Source organism: Triturus cristatus, chromosome 2_1 (assembly GCF_964204655.1).
Source record: "Triturus cristatus chromosome 2_1, aTriCri1.1, whole genome shotgun sequence".
Taxonomy (NCBI): Eukaryota; Metazoa; Chordata; class Amphibia; order Caudata; family Salamandridae; genus Triturus; species Triturus cristatus.
Window position 1 is genome coordinate 229,461,972 of NC_140581.1, and position 25,572 is coordinate 229,487,543.

At 46.8% G+C, this 25,572-nt stretch overlaps 1 protein-coding gene across 1 annotated transcript in view; it reads right to left on the minus strand.

Annotated features, from left to right (window-relative positions):
* The window catches only part of ALPK2 (alpha kinase 2), a 514,940-nt gene that overhangs the window by 471,824 nt on the left and 17,544 nt on the right, over nucleotides 1-25,572 (minus strand). The window contains exon 2 of the mRNA XM_085630379.1: nucleotides 14,520-14,647. Within this exon, the coding sequence (XP_085486505.1) occupies nucleotides 14,520-14,628 (109 nt within the window). The 5' untranslated portion in view covers nucleotides 14,629-14,647. The remainder of the gene's footprint in view (nucleotides 1-14,519; nucleotides 14,648-25,572) is intronic.

Below are 25,572 nucleotides of genomic sequence, written 5' to 3' on the forward strand. Positions count from 1 at the left end.
AGAGCTTGCGTTGGAGGCAGACCTTTGGTTGGATGTCAAAAGGTCTGGAGAGGCATTGGGGAGTGATCCCAAAAGGAGTGGCCCGGATATCTTCCAGACATGTGTGGTGGAAGAGGTTCAGTGTAGCCCAGTTAGGTCCCAGTGTAGTGGGAAGGGTGTAGGGGCTCACGTCCTGTCTCAGTGGAGAAGGGGTGAGTGTGGGACTGTGGGTCCCAAGGTGCCTGAAACCCAGTCTCAGGACCTGGTGGGTTCCTTAATGGAACACCAGGTTGGGGGCCTAGACAGTGCTAGTAGGCCATTTGAGGAGGATCTCCTAGTGTCAGGAGAACCTGGAGCCTCTGTAAACAGAGCTCCAGTGGTTCTGGTGTCTGGCGGTACCGCTCCAGTTGGGAGGGTGCAGAAGTCCAGACTGAGGGGTGAGAGGGGGATGTGTTCCCCAGTGGGAGAACCAGTGGGTCAGGGGCCAGCCAGAAGGGCTGAGTCCCCTAGGAGTGACCATGGTGACACCACTTCTGTCCTGGGGATCTTCACGCACTGTCAGGTGGACAGGGGCCGGGAGATGTGCGCCAGGCAGACTGTCACGAGACACATGAGTCATGTGTCACCCTCGGGGAGATACTGTGTGAGTCCCCAGAAGTCCTGGCATGCCAGGCAGGTGTGCAACCGCAGGGTTTAGTCCCTGGGTTGGGAGGCCAGGTTCAGGATCTGCCTGACCTGGGGGGAAGGACATCTGTAAGCTGTGTCCTGACCGGTTTGGCTTCCAGGGGTACCACTCCAGTGGGGAGGGTGCAGCTCTCTGGAAGGGGGTGCAGAGGGAGAGAGTCCTCGCCTCTGACCCCGGTGCAACCTGAGGGTTTAGACCCTAGGTTAGGAGACCAGTTGCTGGAGAGAGGTCCTGAACTGGAGGGAGGGACATCTGTAAGCAGTGTCTCTACCAGTTTGTCTTTGAGGTGTACCACTCTGAGTAGGAGGGTGCAGAATTCTGGAAGGGGGTGCAGAGGGAGGGAGTCCTCGCCTCTGACCCCGGTTCACCTGAAGGGTGTAGACCCTAGGTTGGAGGGCCAGGTCCGGGGTGTCCCCCCTGACCTGGGATCCCAGTTGCAGGATAGAACCCCTGAACTGGTGGGTGAATGGTGCAGGACACCTGCCACAGGTGCCCTGACTGTTCTAGGAGGGGGTACCGCTCCAGGTGGGAGGATACAGAGCCCCAAGGAAGAGGAGGACTGGGTATGGAAAAGCCTACCCCAGCCTCCTGTCCAGCCACCGGATACAGGCCCGGGGCTGGTCGGTCAGTGCCAGGTTGTCAGACCCGACCTGACAGGGAAGGGAGTGGACAAAGGGTGCCAAGCACCTGGGGCTACCGCCCCCCACCCTCTGACGCAACAGGGGTTTGAGAGCCCTGAGAGGCATAAGGCCTGCGTCTCATCCCTGACCACTGTCACTGGTCACTGCGGCTTGCTGTCTGTCTGTTGGGACACACCTGTGAGCAAGTTAAGGCTAGGTGCTGCACAGGTGGTGTCCACAGGTGAAGAGAAGGGTTCCACATGGGTTGGCTTGGTGGACCCTGAGAGTATGAATGGAGAGATCCAACCGGGTTCAGGAAGGCGTAGAACAGGAATAGTGCTCTGCTGTTTGGGCCAGTTTCCGTGTTCTATCGCCCTAAGCAGGGAATCCCATCGAGGTATCGCTTGGTCTACCCTGGCTTTAGGCTGGAAGGGGGTTGTGTTGGAAACGGCCCTTTTTGCAGGGTTATCCCCAAACTTTTTGCTTCTTCCTCCTTTATTTTTTCTGACCTGTGGTTGTTGGCAATAGGACTCTGGGCCCTTTACCACTGCTGATCAGTGCTAAAGTGCATATGCTCTCTGTATAAATTGTTATATTGATTGGTTATCCATGATTGGTATATTTGTTTCACCTGTTAGCCCCTAGTAAAGTGCACTGAGTGTGCCAGGGCTGGTGATTCAAATGCTACTAGTGGGCTGCAGCACTGATTGTGCCACCCACAGGAGTAGCGCTGAAATGATGTCTTAGGCCTGCTTGCAGTGCCTATGTGCAGTCCAGGACTGCCATGTCGACCTGGCCAGTGCACCCACTGACCAGGCCTTATCCTTCCCTTTCTGTACATGTCAGGCATCCCAATGGTGGCCCTAGGTATCCCCCTGGGCTGGGTGCAGTGTATCTGAAGGGTAGGGCATGTACTGAGGGGTGTAACATGCCCTGGTAGTGACTGACAGCCATTTTCGTTTTTCACTGCTGAGAGGCTATCTTGCCCATAGGATAGAATGGGGAAGGCTGTTTACATGCCTATCTTCCCATAAGGGCAAGATAGAAAATCCAAGTTTGGTATCTCTGTGTTCAGAATTTAATTATACATCTTTTTAGCAAGATGGTTTTTAAATTCACTGTGTGAGAATAGCACTTTTTAGAAAGTAGCTATTCTCCTGTTTAACCTTCCTGTGTGCCTGTGTGCTGGTTGGCTGAAGGGTGTCATGTGATGGGCTAGGTGGCTCCAGGAGCCTGGATGAGTCAGCAGCAGGGTGAATAGGGAGATCTGCCTTAGATGGGTGGGAGGAGTAGTCCCTGGGTTTGAATAGGGCTGCCCCTGCCAACACAAAGCTGGCTCCACCCCCTGCTGGCCAGGCTGAGGACTCTGCTGAGCGTCTAACGACCCTGCCCCTCACTCTGAAAGGAACCAGGTGCTCCAGAGCAGAGCACACCCAGGAACCGGTTTGAGCAGGGGAATCCCTCCACTGGAACAAAGAGAGACAAAGGCTTGGAGGGGTATAAGAAGAGGACCCCAGACACCTAAACTTTAGATCACTTTGGAACTAAGAAGAAACCTCTGCCAAGGAGAAAGCTGAAAAGGACTGAAGAGGAGAAGACTGCCTGCTTGCTGTTTTGCTTTGCTGCCAAGGAGAGGGGAAGGACTTTGCTGTGTCCCCTTCTTTTGATTCTGATCTCCAAGGGCCTGAGAAGAGCTGGCTCCCTGTTAAGAAGTCCCAGGAACAAAAGGACTTCACCACCAGCTCCCCTGGAACTCTGCTGAGAGAGTTCTGACCTGCCTTGGAGTGTTTGCCCAGTCTTGGGGCCTCAGGAGGTCGTTTTGCTGTGTCTGGGAGCTGGGAAGCAGAAGCGTGAAAAAGAAACAACTGGTACCCAACGCATCATCCGATTGCGTGTCGCAAGAACGAGAGTGCGTGGAAAATTTCATCGCGGCACCATCGCAACACGCAGGGTCCCCGCATCGCCGAGTGCGTCGAGCATCGTCCCGAAGCGTGAAGATTCCTGACATTGCGAGGGTCGTCGCAGAACCAGTTTGCGAGCCGCACCACTGCCGGTGCGTGAAAGTCTCCAGTCGCTGCGTGCGTCGACGCAGAGTCCCGTTCCGTGGCGCATCGAGAGTTGCGGCGCCGGAAGGCAACGCTGCGCCACGCATCGCACCACATCGAAGAGTGTCGCATCGAACCTGTGCGTGAAGCTTTCCCCTAAGAAACCTACGCAACAAAGGCCAAAGTCATCGCATCCTCCCCTTACAGATCGGAGCCGGCGCATCCACCTCTGCTGCGTGAAGCAGGGCTGCTGCAAAGCCTCCCCAGGATCTCAGGAGTATCGCATCGCCTTTGCAAGCTTCCTTGTTATAGCTTTTGGGAACCTTATCGCAACTACAGGTACTGTTGGGCACGAAAGTGTCGCATTTTGTGCGTTGAGAGTCGCATTGTTCAGGACACTGACTTTTACATCCTGGAGTACTTTCTGTAAACTCTGAACTATCTTTAAAGTAACCTTTTGAATTATATGTTGGTTTGTCTGTAGTATTTGGTCTTGTGAAGTTTTTAGTAAAGATACCTTATTTTTCTAAAACTGGTGTGGAGTAAATCTGTGGTGTTTTCACTGTGTTACTGTGAGTGTTGGTACAAATACTTTACACATTGCCTTTGATAGCCTAGACTGCTCAGGCCAAGCTACCTAGAGGGTGAGCAGGGGTTATCTTAACAGTGTATCCCCCTTTCCCTGACTAGAAGTAAGGGTCCCTACTTGGACAGTGGTACCTACCCTGCCAACTAGAGACCCCCAGATCTAACACTGGGCAAATCACTTAAACTCCTCTAGAGATTTCTGAACGGGTTTTGTGTGTACTTGAGAGAAAGGTAGTTTTAGGTCTCCCTGCACAAAGTAAGGAATGCTCTGTTCATTATGCAAATGTAATGCATTGGCAACAGATGGTAAAGCAGGACAGATGCATCACGCCTCTCGGCTCTCCTTGTCAAATGACTCTTTCAGCTGCACATTATTTATTTATTTACATTTTTAAATTAAGACAACCGCTTTTTCTATACTAAGACTGGCAATTTTTCTTTACACTAAGCGGCATAGGCTTACAAGTCTTAAAATGCGAAATGTTTATTTGTTAAAAACCCCGCAGAGACAGGCTCAAGGGGTCACGTGACAGCTAGGCACCGCAATCGAGCCCAGAGCCTTGGACAATATCAGGCTAAACACCTGGTCCTCCCCCTGTATTCTTTAATAAAGCCATTTGTTGTGATTTTTAAATGGTCAGATGTTTTGCCAAGCTACGTTAAGGCCAAAAAAAACGATATGGCATCTTAAATGACAATGACTTTTGTTTGTGTTGATGATTCTGTGCTGGAGAGTTGGAGGATGGCTACGGAGGGCCACGCCTCCGTGTAGCCACAGGTGATCGCTGCTCCGCTGACCCGCCCATGGTAATGGAGAGGCTGGCGTTCTGCCGTTCGGGACTTTCGAGCGCGTGAAGGACCCGGTGGATTCCTCCTGCGCGTGTTATCGGCATGTTTAACTCTGGTCGTGCAAAATGAACATTTGCTGATTTATAGCCTTGATCCTTTTTGAGGGTTGCTAGAAGGCGAAGAATCCGGCAATACGGCTGTATAGACTGGGCTCCAGGGAAGGAAAGGAGACTGGAGAGAGAAGAAACGGCCTGACGTGGAGGAGCTTGGCGTGCCGGTAAGCTGGTGAATCGAGTTGAAAGGCGCCGCTCCCGCTTACTGGTTCACTGTATAAGGGGAAGGATACAGAGAAACTTTTGTACCTCAGCTCCCGTCTTTACCCTCAGTGCCTGTCAAAACTTGAATTGCTAACGCGATGATGTCCCCCGTTTAAAGATACGAAGGAGCACAGGGGGGAGAGACTTTCAACACTAGCTCTGTGAAAAGACACCTTCTGGAAGAAAAACGGATAATTTTTTTTCTTTCCTTTTTTTTTTTTCTCTTTCTTTTCGAAGTTAAAAGCAGGAATAGTAGGGAAAGAAGAAAGGTGAAGAAGAACAGAGGAAAGAGAAGAGTAGAGGAAAATTGATAGTAAGACAAAAGGAGGGGAGTTTAAAATATGGGAAAACCGTTAAAACAAGGAGGCACGGCTGCGAAATTTGACACGGCACGGTTAAAGACTAAAACTCGCCGAGCCCAGTCAAAAGAAATTTCACGCTTAGCCACAAAAGGAATCAGAGAAAACATTACCAACCCTCAAGGGCTTGACAGCACTTTGGAGAGCTCAGAAGAAGAACAATCCTCTACTGTATTTTTCAAAACCGAGGGGATAGGGACTGATCCAGACGATGTGGTTTTAGACGGCCCAAGGAGCAACTCTAACGGGACTAAACAGTTCCCATTATTCCTCAAAAAGGTTATCCCTCCATCGCCCTTGCTAGAGTCAATTTTAGATAAAACTTGGCCAGTCGAACCAGCGCCCTCCTCGGCAGCTCCAGTCTCCCTAAATGCAGAAAGAATTCAACTTGACAAGGACATTATCCATCAAGTCACCCCAGAAGCAGATAAGGATCAAGATCAAAGCCAGGCTAGCCATCAAAGCCAAGAGCCTAACACTTCACTGGCATCTGCAAATTCCTCAGAGCTAGAATTACAGAATGAAATCTCGCTTAAGCGTCAGCCTACTCAGGGAGAAGCTTCAAATGGAGAAATAACTATTGCTACAGTCGAAATGCAGAGCCATTCTGATCTGATTATTGATACAGCAAGCACACATCAATTGGACGTTAGGGACATGTTGAATTTAATATTGGATGAAGTTCGCGAAATAAAAAGGACTCAGAAAATGGAAATCGCGGCCTTACATGCACGCTTGGGGAGAATCGAGGAGGTAATGTCTGGATTCCCTGTTAAACTTCAGGAGGCAGAAGCTAGGATTTTAGTGCTGGAGGACCAAGTCAACATGGTTATGTGTGAGGTGAAGGAAGCGACAAAAAAAAGGAAATATCTGGAAAATAGACTTGAAGACATCGAGGGACACTCACGGAGGTCAAATCTAAGAATAGTGGGGGTTCCGGAAGGCATTGAAGATTCGCAGACGCTACAATGGGTAAACTCATTCATCAAAAGGGCAGTGCTTCCAGAATTCGAAGGGGATCTCACAATCACCAGGGCCCATCGGGTCCCTGCACATCCCTTCTCGAACTCTACAATACCGCGGACAATCCTGCTGAATTTTGCTGATTTCCGAATCAGGGAGAAAAATTAGAGTATATTGAAGAAAGCTATCCAGCAGGGACAGTTTTCTGTTAACGCAACTTCTAAGTGTCGTATATTTGCAGACATGACTGCCTCTGCTGCACGAAGAAGGAAAGAATTTGTAAAACTTCTCCAGCTATTTAAATCCCATGGTGCCCAAGCCTCTATAGCACAGCAGTCAAAATTAAGAGTGCTAGTAAAGGGCAAGTTCTTTATGTTCTCAGATCTGGAGGAGGCTCAGGCATTATTAAAAGAGATTTCACAGGGTTAATAATTTGAAGAGAAACCTCCCTTTAAGAAGGAAAAGAGAGAAGTAGGGAAGGGGTAGAAATGGGGAGGGGAAGGTGAGGAAAGAGGGAGAAAAGAAAAGCACAATGGTATCTTCTAATTTTGATTTTTGAATTTTGTTTCTCTCTCTTTTTTTTGTTTTGTTTCCTCTCTGGTCTTGGGGCTTATGGGGGGTCACAGGGGCAGCAGGGTCACTCAAGGTGTAGTACCATGACACCCATGAACATAGAAGGGAGGGGGGAAATGTGGCTGGCGTGGTTGGGGAGGGTGTTTCCACATTTAAAGGGGAGGAAGGGAGGGAGGGGGGTAGGGAAAATCGGGGCAAAACAGAAAAGGAGCAAGAGTAAACGATATAGAAATTACATTATTAGAAACTTAAGGTTATCTGTAATTAGAAATTTTGATGAATTTTAGCAATTGCAAAATCCTATCTGTCAATGCCAATGGTATGTTAAATAAGCAAAAGTATGGCGCTCTCATAAAATGGTTAATATCATCTGACCCCAAATGGTATATTTTCAAGAGACACACCTGAAATCAAATTCTCCCAAACTATTTTGACCTAGATTCTTCTCCCACACATTTTTTGCATCAGCTGGTTTGGCTCAGAGGGGAGTCGCAATTTATCTTTCCAGAAAAATACCTTGGGAAATCCTACAAGTGCAGAGAGACGCACAGGGGAGATGGATATGGGTAATGGCTAAGTTGCAGGGGAAAATTATAAACTTGGTCAATTATTATGGTCCGGTTACGGACGAGATTGAAAGCCTGGTTAAAATTAGCGAGCTTTTGAGGGGAGTACCAGGACAGATTATAGTAGGAGGGGATTTTAATTTTATACAAGATCTGAAGAAAGACACATCGAATAAAAATAAAAAACAACTAAAACCAAATACTCAAAAAATTGTGGAGGCCCTCAAAAAAGAATACCAACTGGTAGATCCTTGGCGACTTAGAAATCCCGAAGAACCTAAGTTTATTCATATCGTTTTTCAACGGCATCTCGAATTGATTTCTATCTTATATCAAGATCTTTCCGAATTCTAAAAATTGATTGTGGGTGTAATCCTTTTTCTGATCACGCCAGAATTGAACTTAAGATTGCATTAGATGGCGGGAAAGGGGAGCGGCCGAGGTGGCAGCTTGACCGCACTCTTCTCCAAAATCAGGACTGGGTAAAGGATTTTAGGGAATGGATCTCAGAATTTTTTAAGATAAATGAAAACACCGCTGATGTGTTTTCGGTATGGGGTGGGTTTAAAGCGGCAGCCCGTGGCCACATTATCGCCTATACGGCGGCCCAGGCAAGAGCAAGATCGCTGAAAATAACTCAACTTCATGCTGCAGTCGAAAAAGAATATGTTCTTCAGGACCGGCAATGTCCCAATGAATTTGAACAGGCAAAAACTGCCTTGCGGGACTTTTTCGTCTTAGAAGAAATTTGTAGCTCCAAAATGTACCAGCAAAAGGTTTACGAAGAAAATCAGTTAATAGGCAAATTGCTGGCAAATATAACAAGGAAAAAACAGGGGTCAGCTTTTATTTTAAAGATATAAGACCCTCAGTCTGGCCGAAATGAAGTCGATAGGGAAAGGATCTCACAGATTTTTGTTGAACATTATCACTGCATCTATTCAACAGAATACTCAACAAGGGACGATATGATTCTTCACTATTTCTCTAATGTGGTTATGCCAAAACTTTCAGAGAGTCGGACCTCCCAATTAGAATTAGAGATAGAAACAGTAGAAACATCAACTTCTGTAAAAGAAACAGATGGGGGGAAAGCATGCGGGCAAGATGGATTTCCCATCGAATTTTATAAATTATTTTTAAATGAATTGCTGACACCTTTGAAACAACTATTTAATCACATTCAAGAGGGAGGTTTTATACCGGAAGCTTTTAAAGAGGCGATAATTGTGTCATTCGTAAAGAAAGATAAAAATCCCGAAGATATTAATTCCTCCCGGCCCATAAGTCTTTTAAACTCAGACTACAAGATTTTAATGAAAATATGGGCCAAACGTTTTACATTCGCGGCTCAAGAGGTGATTCATACTGACCAGACTGGATTCATAGCCGGAAGATCTATGGCAGCAAACACCGAGTTTTTAATACAAGCTTTAGATTATTTTAATATAAACTTAACTCCGGCATGTATTGTTATGGTAGATGCCGAAAAAGCTTTTGACTTAGTTAATTGGAATACCCTGTTTTTTACTTTAGGAAAATTTGGATTCCCTGCCCAGATTGTTGATATGTTACGCAACATTTATCAAGGGGCCTCGGCCCAGGTTTTTATTAACACGAAAACAGCTGGTTCAATAAAAATAAATAGAGGGACTAGGCAGGGATGTCCTCTTTCGCCGTTGCTTTTTACCTTTTTTATTGAACCTTTAGTAATTAAGATAAGAAACAATGCTGCTATTCGATCCCCTGTCCCCCGAATGTCCAAACTAAAATTGTTTGCAGATGACATTATTTTATATTTGATGCCTAATAAAGAAAATATAGAGAGTGTGTTGAGAGAATTTAGAGAATTTGAGCAAATCGGTGGCTACAAAATAAATTCTAATAAAACAGAAATACTGGCATTGAATATCGATTTAAATTGTCTTCCATCTGGTTTGAGGACACAAGCAGCCACCAAAGATCCGATTAGGTATCTACAAATTTACATCAACTCTCAATACCACCAGTTGTATGAACTAAATTATACCAGAATGAAAGATAAAATTAAGAAACTTTTTGATCAATGGCTCTTATTACCCCTTTCAATAGTGGGCAGGGTATCTTTAATTAAAATGTTGATACTACCGTTGCTCATATTTCTGTTTAGCAATATTCCTATAAAAATTAATCTCTCCTTTTTTAAAGAAATGGAGACGATGTTTAGAAGTTTTGTTTGGGGGAGAAAACTGTCTAGGGTTAAACTTCCAATAGTGCAATTATGTACTGCACAGGGAGGTTTAGCCCTACCAGATGTGAAAATATATTATGAGGCCGCCTTTTTAGACATAGTGGCGGGTCTGATGGGTTCGACATATAAGCGAGATAGCTTTTTTTTAGATAAAATGTTACAGGAAAATGGCTCCCAACTACAAGTGTTTTTAAAAACTTCCAAATATCCCAAAAAAACCCGATATAAGACTTTAAGGGAATATTCTTTTAGACTTCAGTTTTTTAAAAAAAAACAGACTCCTCCGGCATGCAATATCTGAGCTTGAGGGAATGCTTTGATCTCGGTCTCCAATTGAATAAAAACCATCTAATTAAGTGGGAAAAATATGGGCTAAAAGAATTACGACACTTTTTTATTCTGAATAGAATGATCTCGTGGCAAGAGGTGATGATCAGGGCAAATAGACCGAACAGACCTACATTTTTTGAATATATACAAATCGTATATTTCATAAGGAATATTCATGGCCTTTTTAATTCTCCGTCTGAACTAGCGGTAGCCCTTTATGGGGTCAAAACGAAGGGCATAGGGAATTGGTATAGGTTGCTACACCGACATAAACAAATGCCACTGGTTGAAAGCCACCTAAGAAAAATAGACCACGTGACACAATGCAGCTTTTCATGCAAAGACTGGGAAACAATTTGTCATCTAGGTAATAAATCATTACGTGCGGGTAACTTCAAAAGGATGGCTTTTTTATCACGCTGGTTGGCCTATTTAACTCCGGAGGCCCTGGGGAAAAGATTCCCGGAAGTTGAAAATAACTGTTTTAGATGTCTTGCTAATGGTCATGGTGGTTGGCATCATATTTTCTTTTCTTGCCCGAAACTAGAATCATTCTGGAAAGCAATTTTTGCGGACCTAGGAAGGGCAATGGGCAAGAATATTCAGCCCGAGGCCGAATCGTCTTTGTTCGGCATCTCTAAAAATAGAACAATATTGAGGAAGGCCGAAGAGACCTTTGTATTTATCTCTTGTACGGTTGCCCGCTCCTTAATCCTACAGAATTGGAAGTCTACTGATGCTCCCTCATATTTGAAGTGGTGGAGGAAAATGAGAAGAACTTGTAATTTTGAAAAAGCATATGCAAGCCGGGCGGAGGCCATTAAGAAATTTGAAAAAAATTGGAAGTATTTTAGAGATTTGGAAAAAGCAAAAGGGAATTGAACAATTCTTTGGTGGTGTTGTTGAAATTGTAGTAGCTTCTACAATTAAGAGCACTAGCACTTTTTCTGGGATCATATTTGCGAAATATCAACACTTTTGTTGAGTTTTTTTGCGATTTTTGCACATTATTAAAAGATACTATATGTATTACTGTGGCATTTTATGGTAAAGTATAGGAAATTGAATCATATCTCGTTGAAAATTGTAGCAGTTTTTGCAAATAGACGCACCAGCACTTTTCTCAAGTGACTATACTTGAGAAGCACTAGCACATTCTTTTTTGCAATTGCTGCACACTATTATAGATATTATATCTTTTGCGATAGCACTTTATTGTAGTTGTTTTGCACATTATGTCCCTTCTTAAATATGGTTGAAATCATTGATTATTATAATATTTAGTAAGATGAAGGAAGGAAAGAAGGAACATAGAAGGGAAGGTGGGGGAAAAGGCTATTTAATATATATATATTTTTTTTGTAATTTTATGTCAACATAAATTGTATATTATATATGGATGTTATGTTTATGCTCTGCTCTATTCAATAAAAAGAATTTAAAAAAAAAAAGACTTTTGTTTGTGTGTTTTGACAACGTGCAAGCAGTGCATAAACACGCACTTTGTACTTATAGTAGTTGCTTATGACAAGCAAGGCTGGCAGTAACTGCGCCTCTTTTACTGCCAGCCTTGCTTCTCATAAGCAAGGACTATAAGTAAAAATGCGCGTTTACGCACCCCTGGCAGGTTTTCAAAATACATAAAGAAAAGGCATTGTCATTTACAAAGCCAAGAACGCAAACTCTTGCAAATGCGAGCCCTATTGCATTGCAAATGCTTGTTTATACTGGAAGGGAGCACTTCCTCTACAAAGACTATGCTTACCACAAAGTAGACACCCTTGCACCATTGCACATGGCAGCCAAAAGTGCAACAGTGCAGGGAGAGAGCAAAACAGTGCCACATCCTAGTAGATATGACGTAGTGCTGCTGTCTCCCGTTCACAAAATGCAGTCCAGAAACTTCACTTTCTCCGCTGCGTTTCATGATTATTTTAGTAAATCTGGACCACGATTACTGTCATTATTGTGGCAAAAAAGTACTGGGAACATATTTGAGAATTACTATGATATGTGCAGCATTACAGGGCTAGCTTTCAGGATAAACACAGCATCTTCCTGTAATACCAGAGAGTGTTTTGAAATGGTGCAGGGTGGAAAAAATGTCTGGTATCCTGATTACTACACAGTTATTGGCCAGATCATAATCTGGGCAATACCTGAGAGACAGATCACACTAAACCATGATGCAATATTTCAGTTTATTCTAGCAGAGGAAAAATGTGTTTACCTTCGTAAAACTACAATCTTCTTTTCTCATTATTTCAGCCCCAGGAACTGAACTAAGGTGTTCAACTCTAGCCTTTACAATAGCACTGTTAAGGTAGCGCAGGAATGTGCTCTGACTGTGACCCATGCAGGAGAAGGGAGGGGTAGGCTTGACATGCATGTGGGCCGAACAGGTCTTACATGCCACTAGGCATTTCCCTGTTGCACTGGGTCCCTTGGAGGCCAGTTTTGAAAGCTCAGGGCAGCTCCAGGTGCCTCTGTCACTTTTCCTTTGAAGTAAACAAAAAAGTTATGACTGGAATGCTTCAATTAGTCTAAGCCACTGGTAATTACGTGGGGCCGCATCCTAGTCCATCGTTATTTTGCATGCCACGCCACCTCAATTTGGACCCAGCAATATGCAAATCTGCCTTGACCCTGCTCCAATAGGAACAGTCCAGCCTGAACTGCCAGGCCAGGCCACCCCTAAACTGGAACATAAGCAGCCCAAGACCGGCTTCACTCTGATTCGATCTCGTTAGTCGGATGCAGCTAGGTGCAGTGGCACAATGAATATGGGACTCACTTCTGAGGGCATCACCCTGAAGTATATATAAAAGTGATGGATGCTTCCTGAGCTTAATTGTAGAAGGCATGGGAAGGCTTCAAGAGAGACAGAAAGAGAGGGATGGAGGGGAAAGTACAGAGAAAACAATCAGAGAAGGAGAGAGATAGAAAAGAAGAGTGAAAACGGAGCAATTGAAAGAAAGAGACTACACAAGGAGACAGAGGGAGCGGGGCTGGTTTGTGCATCTTTGCCAGGGCTGCTTTTGGTTCCCAGTCCAACTTAGCTTACTTGCCTCAGGAGGCTTACACTGATCCACCGTTGCGGCTTGTGGGAGCCAATGAATAGCAAGCAAACGCCCACTGCCTGACTATAATTTGTACAGACTGCATATTGAACAATCGACCTCAGAGTGAGAAATGAGTGCCACGCTGTGAAAGGATACCCAATAGTGGTGTAGCATTAGACCCCAGAACACCCTTTTTGATGATTTTGGAATCTGTAATTCTTTTTGTTTTGAGTCGAATGAGAATCTTACGTAGGCTGGCTTTTGTATTAGTGCCCATTTACCTTTTGCACCTTGTTTTGAGGTGTTTGTACGTTCAGTTGTTTTTGGTTGTAATAAAATCTTACAAATTTTAGATCCGGAGTCAGTGGAACTTTCCAAATGAAGTCTAATTTTGGCAAATATATTTTGATAATTGTGTTCATCCCCTCCACGCTATCTGGCAAATAAAAAGATCCTGGCGACCGGTGAGGATTCTTGGAGATAACCAGGTAGGCAAGAATCCGGCCTTATCACCAGCAATATGCAAATCTGCCTTGACCCTGCTCCAATAGGAACAGTCCAGCCTAAACTACCAGGCCAGGCCATCCCTAAACTGGAACATAAGCAACCCAAGACCGGCTTCACCCTGATTCGATCTCGTTATGCAGATGCAGCTAGGTGCAGTGGCACAATTAATATGGGACTCACTTCTGAGGGCATCACCCTGAAGTATATATAAAAGTGATGGATGCTTCCTGAGCTTAATTGCAGAAGGCATGGGGAGGCTTCAAGGGAGACAGAAAGAGATGGATGGAGGGGAAAAATATAGAGAAAACAATCAGAGAAGGAGAGAGATAGAAAAGAAGAGAGAAAACGGAGCGATTGAAAGAGAAAGACTACACAAGGAGACAGAGGGACTGGTTTGTGCATCTTTGCCAGGGCTGCTTTTGGTTCCCAGTCCAACTTAGCTTACTTGCCTCAGGAGGCTTACACTGATCCACCTTTGCGGCTTGCGGGAGCCAATGAATAGCAAGCAAACACCCACTGCCTGACTATAATTTGTAAAGACTGCATATTCAACAATCGACCTCAGAGTGAGAAATGAGTGCCACGCTGTGAAAGGATACCCAATAGTGGTGTAGCATTAGACCCCAGAGCCCCTGCGGTGCGAGGGGTCCCCGAGCCCCAGGGGCCCCCCTCAGCACAGGGAGCTCCTGACTGAGTCTGGTGGGGAGCCCCTCCATGTACTTTGCAGGGAGGTCCCACAAGTTTTGTGTCTCCACTGATTCCTCATCAGCTGTATCTCATGCCCCCAACTCCCCCAGGCTCAATGCAGCAGTCGCCTGGCTGCATACTTTGCAATTAACAAGCACTGAAAAATTCAAACTTCAACACACTCTGATCTCTCTGTTCAGAGACATCTCAGTGACATACCTGATATTCTGCAGCAGAGGCTGACATCCTCGTTCTTTCTCACTGACTGGGAATGCAGATTGTGGATGAAACGAGGCGCTAACCTCAAACGTTCAGTGGAGTCTGTCATCTTGTCATAGCACCTGAAACTGAAACACAGATCAACAAATCATTAACAACGACTGCTTTTTTTATTCTACCATTTACGTGGAATTTTAAGCAAGTTGTTAAAAACAAAAATAGCCCTTTTAACAAGCATCTGTATCAAAATTATGTTATTACATTCTCCAAGTGCACAAATATCAAACGATGTCTGGAAAAGGTCAAAAATAATTAGTATTGACTGATTATGTAACACACAAGATACAATTTCTCTCTGTGCAGATGTGCTAAATGAAGAACAGTAGCAATGTAGAAAATGCCAAACAATCTAATTCCAGAGTAGGTATTGATGCAAATTGTGGTCCATAACCTAATGACGATTTAATTGCATCCAATGATCTGTTATATATCCTACCACTCAATATTTTTAGATAGTTAGAAGAATTTATTGTACTTTACTTTAAAAAACAAAAACAACTCATTAAACTAAAAGAATAAGCCAAACATCATATATCACAAAAACAACAACATAAAAATAATAAATATGCAACTTTTAAATTAGCATGCAGGCCATAATTCCTTTGTTTTCCTGTAATAATCTTTAACACAGTGCCTATAACCTTCATGACATAATCTATAGTTTAGTTTGACCCTCCCGGAAAAAAGCCTTAACGCGAGCATCCACTGTCCTACAATTTAAAACTAGTATTGGCAAGACCAATAGGTCTTTATTTTGAGACATATTAACCTATTGGCTTTGCCAATGTTTTAGCTATGTTGTACAGCATCTCAATGATGTGGAGCATGGCTAAAACATAGAATACATACTCTTGTAACGGATGTAATTTGCACTTGTAACTCACTGCTCCTCATGTAAAGCGCTCTGATACCTCCGGGTCTAGCCAGCGCTATATAAAACTCTTCAAATAAATAAATAAAACATAGCCTATAATGCGGTCAGCTGCGCCATTTGTAGGCACACGCACCACGGATGCATACGACTACAAAATGACGCAAGTGCTATTTTTTCTTCTTGTGTAATGATCTGAGTCTGGGGAGAGGTGCAAGTATGAAAAAGAAACATGGATGACTAGCAGATGTTGATGAATGCATCACGGAGAGGAGGCGGGAGAAGCAGATGGACAGAGAAAAAGCAATGCATGTGTGGCGGAGGGGGGAAGTACACGAGGGAGATAGCTGAAAAACACATAAACTCTAATGGAGTACTTAAATAAAAGAAAAACGTAGCACCTGAAAAGTGAGCAGTGGAAGGACACTAGTAATGCATCCAATGCTTCAGGAGAGGGACAAAGGCACGAACAGGAAGTAAGGCAACATGAGCTAACAAATAAGCAAGGAAATGAGAGTGACAATGAAGTCAAACAATGGTAAGCAACTGCAGGCTCTAAGTCTACTGTAAGCTAACAACAGGTCTTGCAACATACAGCGCATTCACTATTTAGTAGGTAAGACCTTAACAGTAGCTTGTCATTAAAATAGAGCTTTCGACTGTGGTTGTTGGGTTTTTTAAAGCATTGCCCAGTTTATAATTTATTACAGTCAAATAAGATGAAATTAAAACAAACAAACAGTGCTGTCTATATCAGTTTCTTTACACTGTTTATTTAGTACATTTGTAGTTTTTAGGTCGAGCCTGGGCAGCGCATGCGCTACTCTGCGAGCCATGCCGTATTGGAGTATGTACTTGAAGCCCCGCCCACACTCCGCCCATATTTGTCATTGGCTTGTGTCATTGTCCTTCGTAAATGCAGGCTTCTGATTCATTATTAGGCTTGTTACTCCCTCCTTAGTACCGCCTTGTCTTTAATTGTAACCTCCCATGAGGACTGACCCTTTAACTTCGGGTGTTACAAGGTACGTCTTCTTTAGTCTGTAATCACTATTTTCTTTATGAGTTTCTCTTACTGCAGGAGGCAGGAGGGTCTCTCATGCGCAGCTGTGACCACCAGCTTGTTTATTTAACTCATAGCAAACGGGGAGCTCTTCGGGGCAATGGAAGACAGAAGGGGGTAACTCAGTGATGCCTTCGAGCATTTGGATGCAAAAGGTCTCACATTTGCGAGAGTTTAAGCTATTGGCATTGTAAATGACAATGCCTTTTTATTATGTTTTTAAAAAACCAAAACATAAATAAAAGGCGTTGTCATTTAAAAATACCAATAGCTCAAACTTGCGTAAATGCGAGACCTATTGCATTGCAGATGCTTGTTTTACATGTGGGCTGGGGAAAGCTTTATCTCTCCTCTTTTCCAGAGATTTTGCGAATAATACACAGAGGAACTTTGGTTAAGCCCCCTTCAACCATTGTTTCATTCGGGAATGTCATTCACATTCTGGACCAACCCACAGGCATCATTTCTAGAGGGGTGAAATGAGTCTTCCCACTTCAGCCATCGTTCTGTGAAAGTGTCAGCTGAGTTTTAGATCAACCCAAAGGACAACCCTTAGGAGCCTGGCCGGTCCCTCATTGTGACATCTGCTTAGTTATTTATTTGGGCAGTAGATGGCTGACGTCACCTACGGTGGTCAGCTGTTTTTTTCATTCTTTGGTTTGGGAAGGCACCTCTGTGAAGTCTTTAGTCAGGAAAAACATTCAAATTCATGTACAGTATACATGTTCAGGTAACATGTATTTAACATATGCAGCATATCTGTACTAGGGTGGTTGGAAAACATACACTCACAGAGTTGCTTGCTCCTCGAGCAGCAGTACCGTTATGTAATATGGACCAGTGTGCTGCCACCATACACATTTCCCAACACAGACTGTGGTGTACACTTTTACTTTGGATGGTCGTACATTTCATCTGACTTGTGAGAATGCATAGTGTTTGACTGGCATTCAGTCCACCAGGATTATGCTGCCTGGGTGGGCAAACGCTGCAGCAAATAAAAGCAAAATATGTGGCGCACAAGCTCAAAATTTGTGGGCTATTTGCAGTAGGTAGGAAAATTGGCTCGTCACAAATATACTTCTCACCTGCAATCTGTGACCTGACAAAGTGTCCAGCACCACCATGAGTCGGAACGGGAAAACCTCAGGGGCTGTAATATGTATACGGAGCACTTCCCTGTTTGGGCCATGGCACACCTTTCAAAAAATATGCCTGGGGGCAAACTGGGAAAGTGCATTGTATTCAAAAGAATGCGCTGCCCCCAGGGCAGCTATGAACTTGCGCTTCCATCTGGGCAAGTGCATACAAGCGAAATACAGAGCGGCTGTTTAAAGCCACTTCATGTTTCATAGTGCAGGCGGCATGCCTCCTGCACTTTGAAGAGGAGAGAGAGATCCCCTTACAGGTGGGTGCAGTGAGTGAGCGCAACTGCCTGCAGGGGATCACTGGGGGGTTTATAGGAACCCCTTTCTCCCTTGTAGAAGGCTGCCTTAGGAGGTGCACTGAAAGTGTTGCTACCTTCTTTTGGCACACTTTTAGTGCACCTCCCAAGGGCATGTATGCCTCTGCACCCATGTCCATTAATACAGCTCCAGTGCAGAGACAAAGTGATTCCTTAATTTGCATAGGGCAACGCCCCCGGGCAAATGAGGGAAAGCCCTCTCATGATAGCACTGGCGCTACATGTGCTCCAATGCTCTCAGTATTGCAGAAGGGAAAGCACAAGCGTCTTCAGCCACATCTGTAATACCATGTTAATGTTAATGAAACTTGATAAAGCACAACAAAATCACACCCAGAGGTACAGCTCGGCGCTCAGCCAGCACAGAACCAGAGACTTGAACAGCCATGTTTTCAACATTTTTCTGAACTTGGTGAAATCAGCACAGCATCGAAGATGGAGAGGCAGTTGGTTCCAGGCAGCAGAGGCGGTGAAGGTGAATGCTCCACCCGCTGTATCTCACAGTGCAAACTCGGGGAACAGTTAGGAACCTCTGATCTCTAGATCTTAAAATATAGGAAGGCCGGTAGCAGTGCAGTTTACCCTCTAGATAGCAAGGGGCATTATCCATCAAGGAATTGTGGGTGAGACAATAGATCTTAAACAAGATATGCTTTCGGACAGGAAGCCAGTGAAGATCTCTCAGAACAGGGGCTGAGGGAGAGCTGGCGGGAGGTTACAAACCAGGCAGGCAGCCATATTTGCACCACCTGGAGTTTAGACAGTAGGGTGTCATTAGCCTGCCATAAACAGTGCATTGCTGTAATCCAAGTGGCTTATAACCAAGGTCCGAACCAGTGTTTTTCTGGCAGAAGAATGTAGCCAAGGGAAAACCTTCCTTAGAAGCCTCATCATCGCAAAACAAGAGCCACAGGTAGCAACAATGTGAGTCTTCATGGAAAGTTCTTGGTCCAGTTTTACGCCCAGATTGTTTATAGTGTGCCAAGGCTTAGGAGCTGCCCCAGCTCCACAGGCCATCAGTCAGAAGTCCCAAGGATCTGAGCTTTTCTCAACAGTAGGATTTCAACTTTTTTCACTGTTCAACTGGAGACAGTTGGTAGTCATCCAGGCCACAATTTCCCTCAGACATCTTGAAAGTGATGTTTTGCCTTATGAATGTCCTTCCCCAGCGAAATGATCTGCTGGGAATCCCCGCATATGAAACTACATCAAAGCCACAGGATTGATCAATCAGGGCTAGAGGAGTCATATAGATGTTAAGCAGAGTCGGCCTCAAAGATGCCCCAGGGGCACACAAAGCGGGTGCACACACCTGTTGCGCCCCCAGGGCACAATGTATTATATAGCTCCTGGCGCCTCAGTGAACAGATGTCAGTTTGAAAACTGCTCTCTGGCACTAGGCAACCTTCTTTTCCCAACTTTACCAGTGGTGCAAATGGCAGAAGTGTCAGTGGTGAGTGTCGCCGAGTAAAGAGGAGACAAGGGATAGGGTGACACAAGAGACAAATGGAAGGACGCGGAGAGGGCATGGGAGAACCAAGGACATGGAGGGAAGGTAGTCAGGTGCACTGAGGCAGCAGGGGTCCAAGAGTGTAGCAGGGTCCATGAGAGGGAGGCTGCTGCAAGAGCGGGGTACATCAAATCAGGCACAAAGAGACTAGATTATGCACGTTCCTGCAAACCCCTGTCTCTGCGAGTCACTTCAGTGCTGTTTACACAGGAGGAGGCCATGTGTATTGCAAAGTAGTTCTACAAGGCATGTTGCAGGGGAAGTTAACATCTCTACTACCCGGTGGCCTCAAACTCACCCGACTTTTATTAGCCAAGCAGCCGGGCAAAGCCAGTAAATGAATGGTCAATATTTATTTCTTTAAACGTCCTTTTTTGCAGGGACTTTTGTAAATATTGCAGGATTTTTACAAAACTGCAGATTTTGCATGTTTTTTTGGCAAACCTATGCTTTCATGCACCCAAACCACACCTTGCTGTACTTGTTGCACAAATGTAATTAGATTAGATTAGTTCAGATCCATCACGTCGTTTGTAGTACCACAGAAGGGGCTTGCATCTGCTTTATCTCTGTCTTATCCTTGATTTGTAATAGAATAGTTTTTCCTGTTTGCTTCCTTTCTCAATTACTACTCACTGCATTTTTCAAATAAACTATATCGGACATGCAGCTTAAATGTTTTTACGCACTCAGTTCATAATTTGTTATGCATGCTTTAAGTTTTGGTCAGAATTGCAAAATAAGTAATCAACCCAACTTCCCAAACCATTGCCGCTGCTGACCACTTAGGGGTATATTCACAAGAATGTGTAATAACTACCGCAAGAGTAGCGTAACGCAAGTTTCAATATCGCAGCCCATCATGGGAAAATAACCCTGTGTCAACGTGGAATTCACAACAAGGTGGTACCATGCGATAGACACCAGATAACGCATCAAATGACAGCGTCAAAATCAAAACCACGTCGCAAAAATGCGAAACGCGTAAAATCATGCGATAAGGCCAATCGCGGCACAAAAAGTAGCGAAAACCAGCCACAGGCCTGCACATTCCACGCGTCTTGCGGGAAAATGCACTATAAAAACCACAGAAACAACACACCAGAAACAAGCATAAGAATGGAGCAACATGGGGCACCCTGCTCAGCGCAGAGGACAACATGAACCCCACAACCCCCACAGATCACCAGCAAGGAACAACGGGCACGGGGAAGGCCAAGGAGAAAAGGGAGAGGAAGACGGGGTGCAGACTGCAGGAAAACAAAACCAGCGTCACTGAGGTGACAGAACACTACCAGCAACTGAGCCACAAGCAGACTACCTTGAATGCAGCCGGAGTGTCGAGGAGGCCAACGGAGGAGGCCATGACGCGCCGGCAGGACGTGACAACCTAAAACAGGTACAAACACCCTGCCAACAGGAAGGCAGCAACGGCAGCAGGAGGTGGCAGTCCAGCACCACAGGAGGAGCTGGAGGAAACCCAGGCCACAGTCATCAGTGTGGAGACGGTGCAAGGAGTAGGGAGTATGGACACAGCTCCAGAGGACCTGACAACATCAACAGGGAAAGTAATGGACAGGGACAGGGTGGCCGGGGGGAGATGGGCACAATGACACACATGCACAACGAGGCGTAGCACACTGCACACCCACAATTACCCAGGATCATGTCCCACATTCCCATGGCACACTGCAGCACACACACATAGCAAGAACAGCACACCCACATCGACGACAACGTGGTACAATGCGCAGAGCCGACACTGCAGAACAAAGGACACAACTGGCTCCGCACATGCACAGAAACATGCCTACCACATCTGACAGAGCAGGACAATGTGAAATGGAAATGTACGCGTACGACCTCTCATCCGTCATGTAGTCCAAATCCACACTGTCCCGCAGAAGAACCCAGCACCTCACAAATAGTCACAATGTACATTGCCAAACAGTCTGCATTTAAACCAGAACAATGCGCCAACATACATGTCAACACAATGTCAACATGCATCTACCCTTCACATTGCAGGGGGGCACACAACTCCTCCAGCAGATCACAGAAGACAACACATCTGTGATGCCGGATAGGACCACCACACCTTCGACACCGACGCCCTACAACTGCCCATGGATATCCCATGCAAACCACCACCAGGACCAGGGCAGACAAGCTACTCAGAGGAGAACACAGCCCTTGCAACAGACCACACAGCAGGAAGCACACGAAAGCACAGCTGGCCCATGACACTTCACTCACCCACACATGGCACCCCAATGCCATGTGTCATCACACCAAAAGGAGGTGGCCCAACAGGTGGGGGTGGGTGCCGAACTCATGGGAGGAAAGCTAGGACACATACGTTGGTGTCTATCACCCTCAGGGACCAGCCACACCCCACAAAGGAGACCCACACTGCCATAGAGACACATGCAGATGCATATCCACAGTATACAACCACGCCCAGGGGCGTGCAAATAGCAGTCACACACCCACGTCGGCGTGGTGTACGACGGCCCTGGCCAGTCTCCTTATGAATTGAGTGGGTGAGGACAAAGCTACATGTCCAAGCTCCAACCCACTGCCTGCTGTGACATGTCAGCATCCAATGTACTCAGCACACTGTAATGTCCTAGGGCCCAGGGCCCTCATGCATACAACAAGACCACAGGGACACACATAGATATCATATCGAACTAGTTACGGGCACGTGCGCCCGGCCCCTTTATTGGCAGGGCCACATGTACAGTGACACCTGTGCTGGATGTGTATGGGGTGAGTGTAAGCCAGTCCGCTGCTTGGTGCTGGCAACAACTTGAACATTGGATACCAGTGCAACAGAAACAGAAAACACATGCCATGACCAAGCAAGTCAACGCCGTCTCATCCTACTGCTTCAACACCCTTCGCATGCTCCGCAAGATCTACAGGTGGATCACCATCGAAACAAGAAGAACGGTTACCCAGGCCCTCGTCAGCAGCAGGCTAGACTACAGAAATGCCCTCTACGCAGGAACATCGGCCAAACTCCTGAGACAACTCCAACGCATACAGAACGCCTCTGCACGCTTGATCCTTGACATCCCTCGCTGCAGCCACATCACACCACGCCTGAGAGCCCTGCACTGGCTTCCTGTCAACAAGAGGATCACCTTCAAGCTCCTCACCCACACACACAAAGCACTCCACAACACCGGACCGGCATACCTCAACAGATGACTCACGTTCTACACCCGAACCGCCAGCTCCGCTCCGGCGACCTCACCCTCGCCACCGTCCCCCGCATCCGAAGAACGACTGCAGGCAACAGATTGTTCTCCCACCTCGCTGCCAAGACCTGGAACACCCTCCCCTGCCTCCTACAGCAGACCCAGGACCTACTAACCTTCACGAGGCTTCTCAAGACCTGGCTATTCGAGCAGTAGCAGCACTCCTCCCCCCAGCACCTTGAGACCCTCACGGGTGAGTAGTGCGCTTTACAAATGTTCTGATTGATTGATTGATTGATTGATTGACACAAGGGCAGTTGTCGGTAGTGTTCGATCACCTCTGTGATGATGATCCTGTTCCCTCCAGACTGCAACGCGTCATCCTCGTACGCCTCTCCGTGCGTGCGTTGACATGTATTCTGCCTTTTGAATAACCGATGTTCAGTTCCATATTTGTGACCCCCTCGTGCGCAGAATAGGCCGAGGGCAGTAGTCTGCGTAGGCCCATAGACACGTGTGGTTGTGATGCCATGCACAGACTTGTTTGGCACCACATCGAAGGGGGTATAGTGACTTTTCCTATGCCTTAAATGGTGTTCACTGCCATGGTGTAATCAAGACTCAGTTCCAAATGTGTGACTTACCTGACCGTGGTGTAGGCCTGAGGCAGCAGTCAGCAAGGCCCATTCACTGAGTGTCGCCGGCATAGGTTGAATGGCCCCACCAGCCTGCGTAGTTCAGGTTCAGTGGCACCACGTGTTCAGACACCTCTGTGTATGTGACCCGGGTTTCGTCCGGACTGAGTCGCATCTTCCTCTTACTCCTCTCCGTGCAACCACTGGTGTGGTCATTTGTGATATGCACTCCGGTGCGGGATGTGGGACCTACTGGTCCACAGGGTAGTCCTGGTCCCTCATCCACGTTTCACCGGCTGGTGTTGAACAGGGTTAGTGGCACCATGTTTCGCCGGATGGCGTTGAACAGGGTTAGTGGCACCACGTGTCGCCGGCTTGCGTTGAACAGGGTTAGTGGCACCACGTGTCGCAAAAAGCCCATATGGAACTATGCCTCACTGATCGGGTGGGGCCTGGTGGTGTTGCCGCTGGCCCGGATTTGGGGTCACTGGCAATCATGACTCAGGACACAGTTTCACATATGGGACCTACTGGGCAGAGGAGTAGGCCTGAGGCGGCAGTAGAGTACGTCAACGAAAAAGGAGTAAAGCGGGTCTGTGTCGTGGAGGCCGTGATGGTCTGAGGAGGCTGCCAATGTCACGGGACTCGGGCCTGGAGCTTGCGCCGGAATGTGGTGGGTCCTCCTTAACACACGCCTGTGTCGGAAGGTGATCAGTGAGGCTTGGCTGCACAGGGGCGGGCCTGACGGGTTCGTGGTCCAGTATGCTGGGGTCCGGCAGGCGCACAGAGTCCCAGGCAACTCCGCTCAAGAGGACGGCATCGGCCTCGTGGCGGGGTGAGAGGTGCCGCCCCTTGCAGAGACGTTGGGCTTTCCGGAAGAGGACCACACCCCTGCCTACATGTTTCTTATTCACACCCCTACGCTGGCATGGTGTACGCCAGGCCATCCCACTCCGCTCACGCTTAGGGGGGAGCGTAACAGCCAAGATTTCCGCGAGGTCCCCCACTGGCTGTGTTGACATGGTTGCGTCCACTGTCCACTACACTCCATTCACCAGAGGTGTATGTCACCATGGATATGGGTGTGTGCTGCATACTGCGGTCTGTCCGGCACATCTCCGCCATGCTTGGCATTGTGTACTTTCCCAACCATGGTACTGCTGCATCCTTCACACATGCCTGTTTGCCACCTCTACCCACATTCGGCTGTTGTGTGGCTGAGGTGCCATGCCATTGATGGCTCATGATCACGGCTTGGCCAGGTAACCATTGTGAGTTGTCCTGTCGTGTCTGGTGGGTGGGCATGTTGTTCTGCATGTTGGTTGTAATTTTGTGACGTGTGCATTGCTAGAGTTGTGATTTGCATGGTTGTGGAGTTGAGGTGAATGGGGTGTTCATTTGGAACTTGCCAAGGGGCTGTGCATTTCCCTTGTTGACATCCTGGGTACGCTGGTTGATGAAGGATGGTCGGAGGATGAAGGAATCATGCACAATGGCTGTGTATTTGAAGGCGACATTGTTGGAGGTTCCACGGTGTTCTGTTATTGCCTGCACATTCGGGTGGGACGTGTGCTTTCTGTTGCGGTGATTGTGTGCTGTGTCACCAGATGGCACAGGTGGGACATGTGTGCTGTGGATTGCCTCCAACACGTGCGTGCATCCTGCTGTGGCGAATGGTCCTTGCTTGGTCTCCAGCGTGACCTGCACATTGTGTTGGATGTAGGGGGACTGGGGTACCAGGGTGATGGTGATGTCCAGGACAGGTGTGAGGGACTTGAATGTGGCTGGCAGTGAGACTCCTCCGACTCTGGTGGGTGTTGATTGGGGGGGGTGCCAGGGGCCAACAGGTGCAGCCAAGCCAGCAGCTTGGTGTGGGGTGGGATGTTGGTTGTCCGCTGTGTTGGTGCCGTAGGCCTGTTGGGCGATGATGGATGGGATGCGTGGGATGGTTGTCCCTTTCAGCCTGTGGTGGACGGTGACATTGTCAGAGGTTGGGTCTGTGCGGCTGGTACACTTCCTGGGGGTCCGCTGTCTTTGTCCGCGCTGCATCTGTGGTGGTCCGGGAGGGTGTTCCGGGTGTGGGTTGTGGTGCTGGGATGGTGTCGGTGGGTGTTGTGGCCCTCTTGGGTGTCCGGTCCGCATGATGGGTGGCTCCATGGCATCTGTTGCCCTTCCGATGTGGCCCTGGGCTGTGCTCCCTTTTGTTGTGCAGGCTGCCGTCCGAGTTTACACCAGGTCAGAGC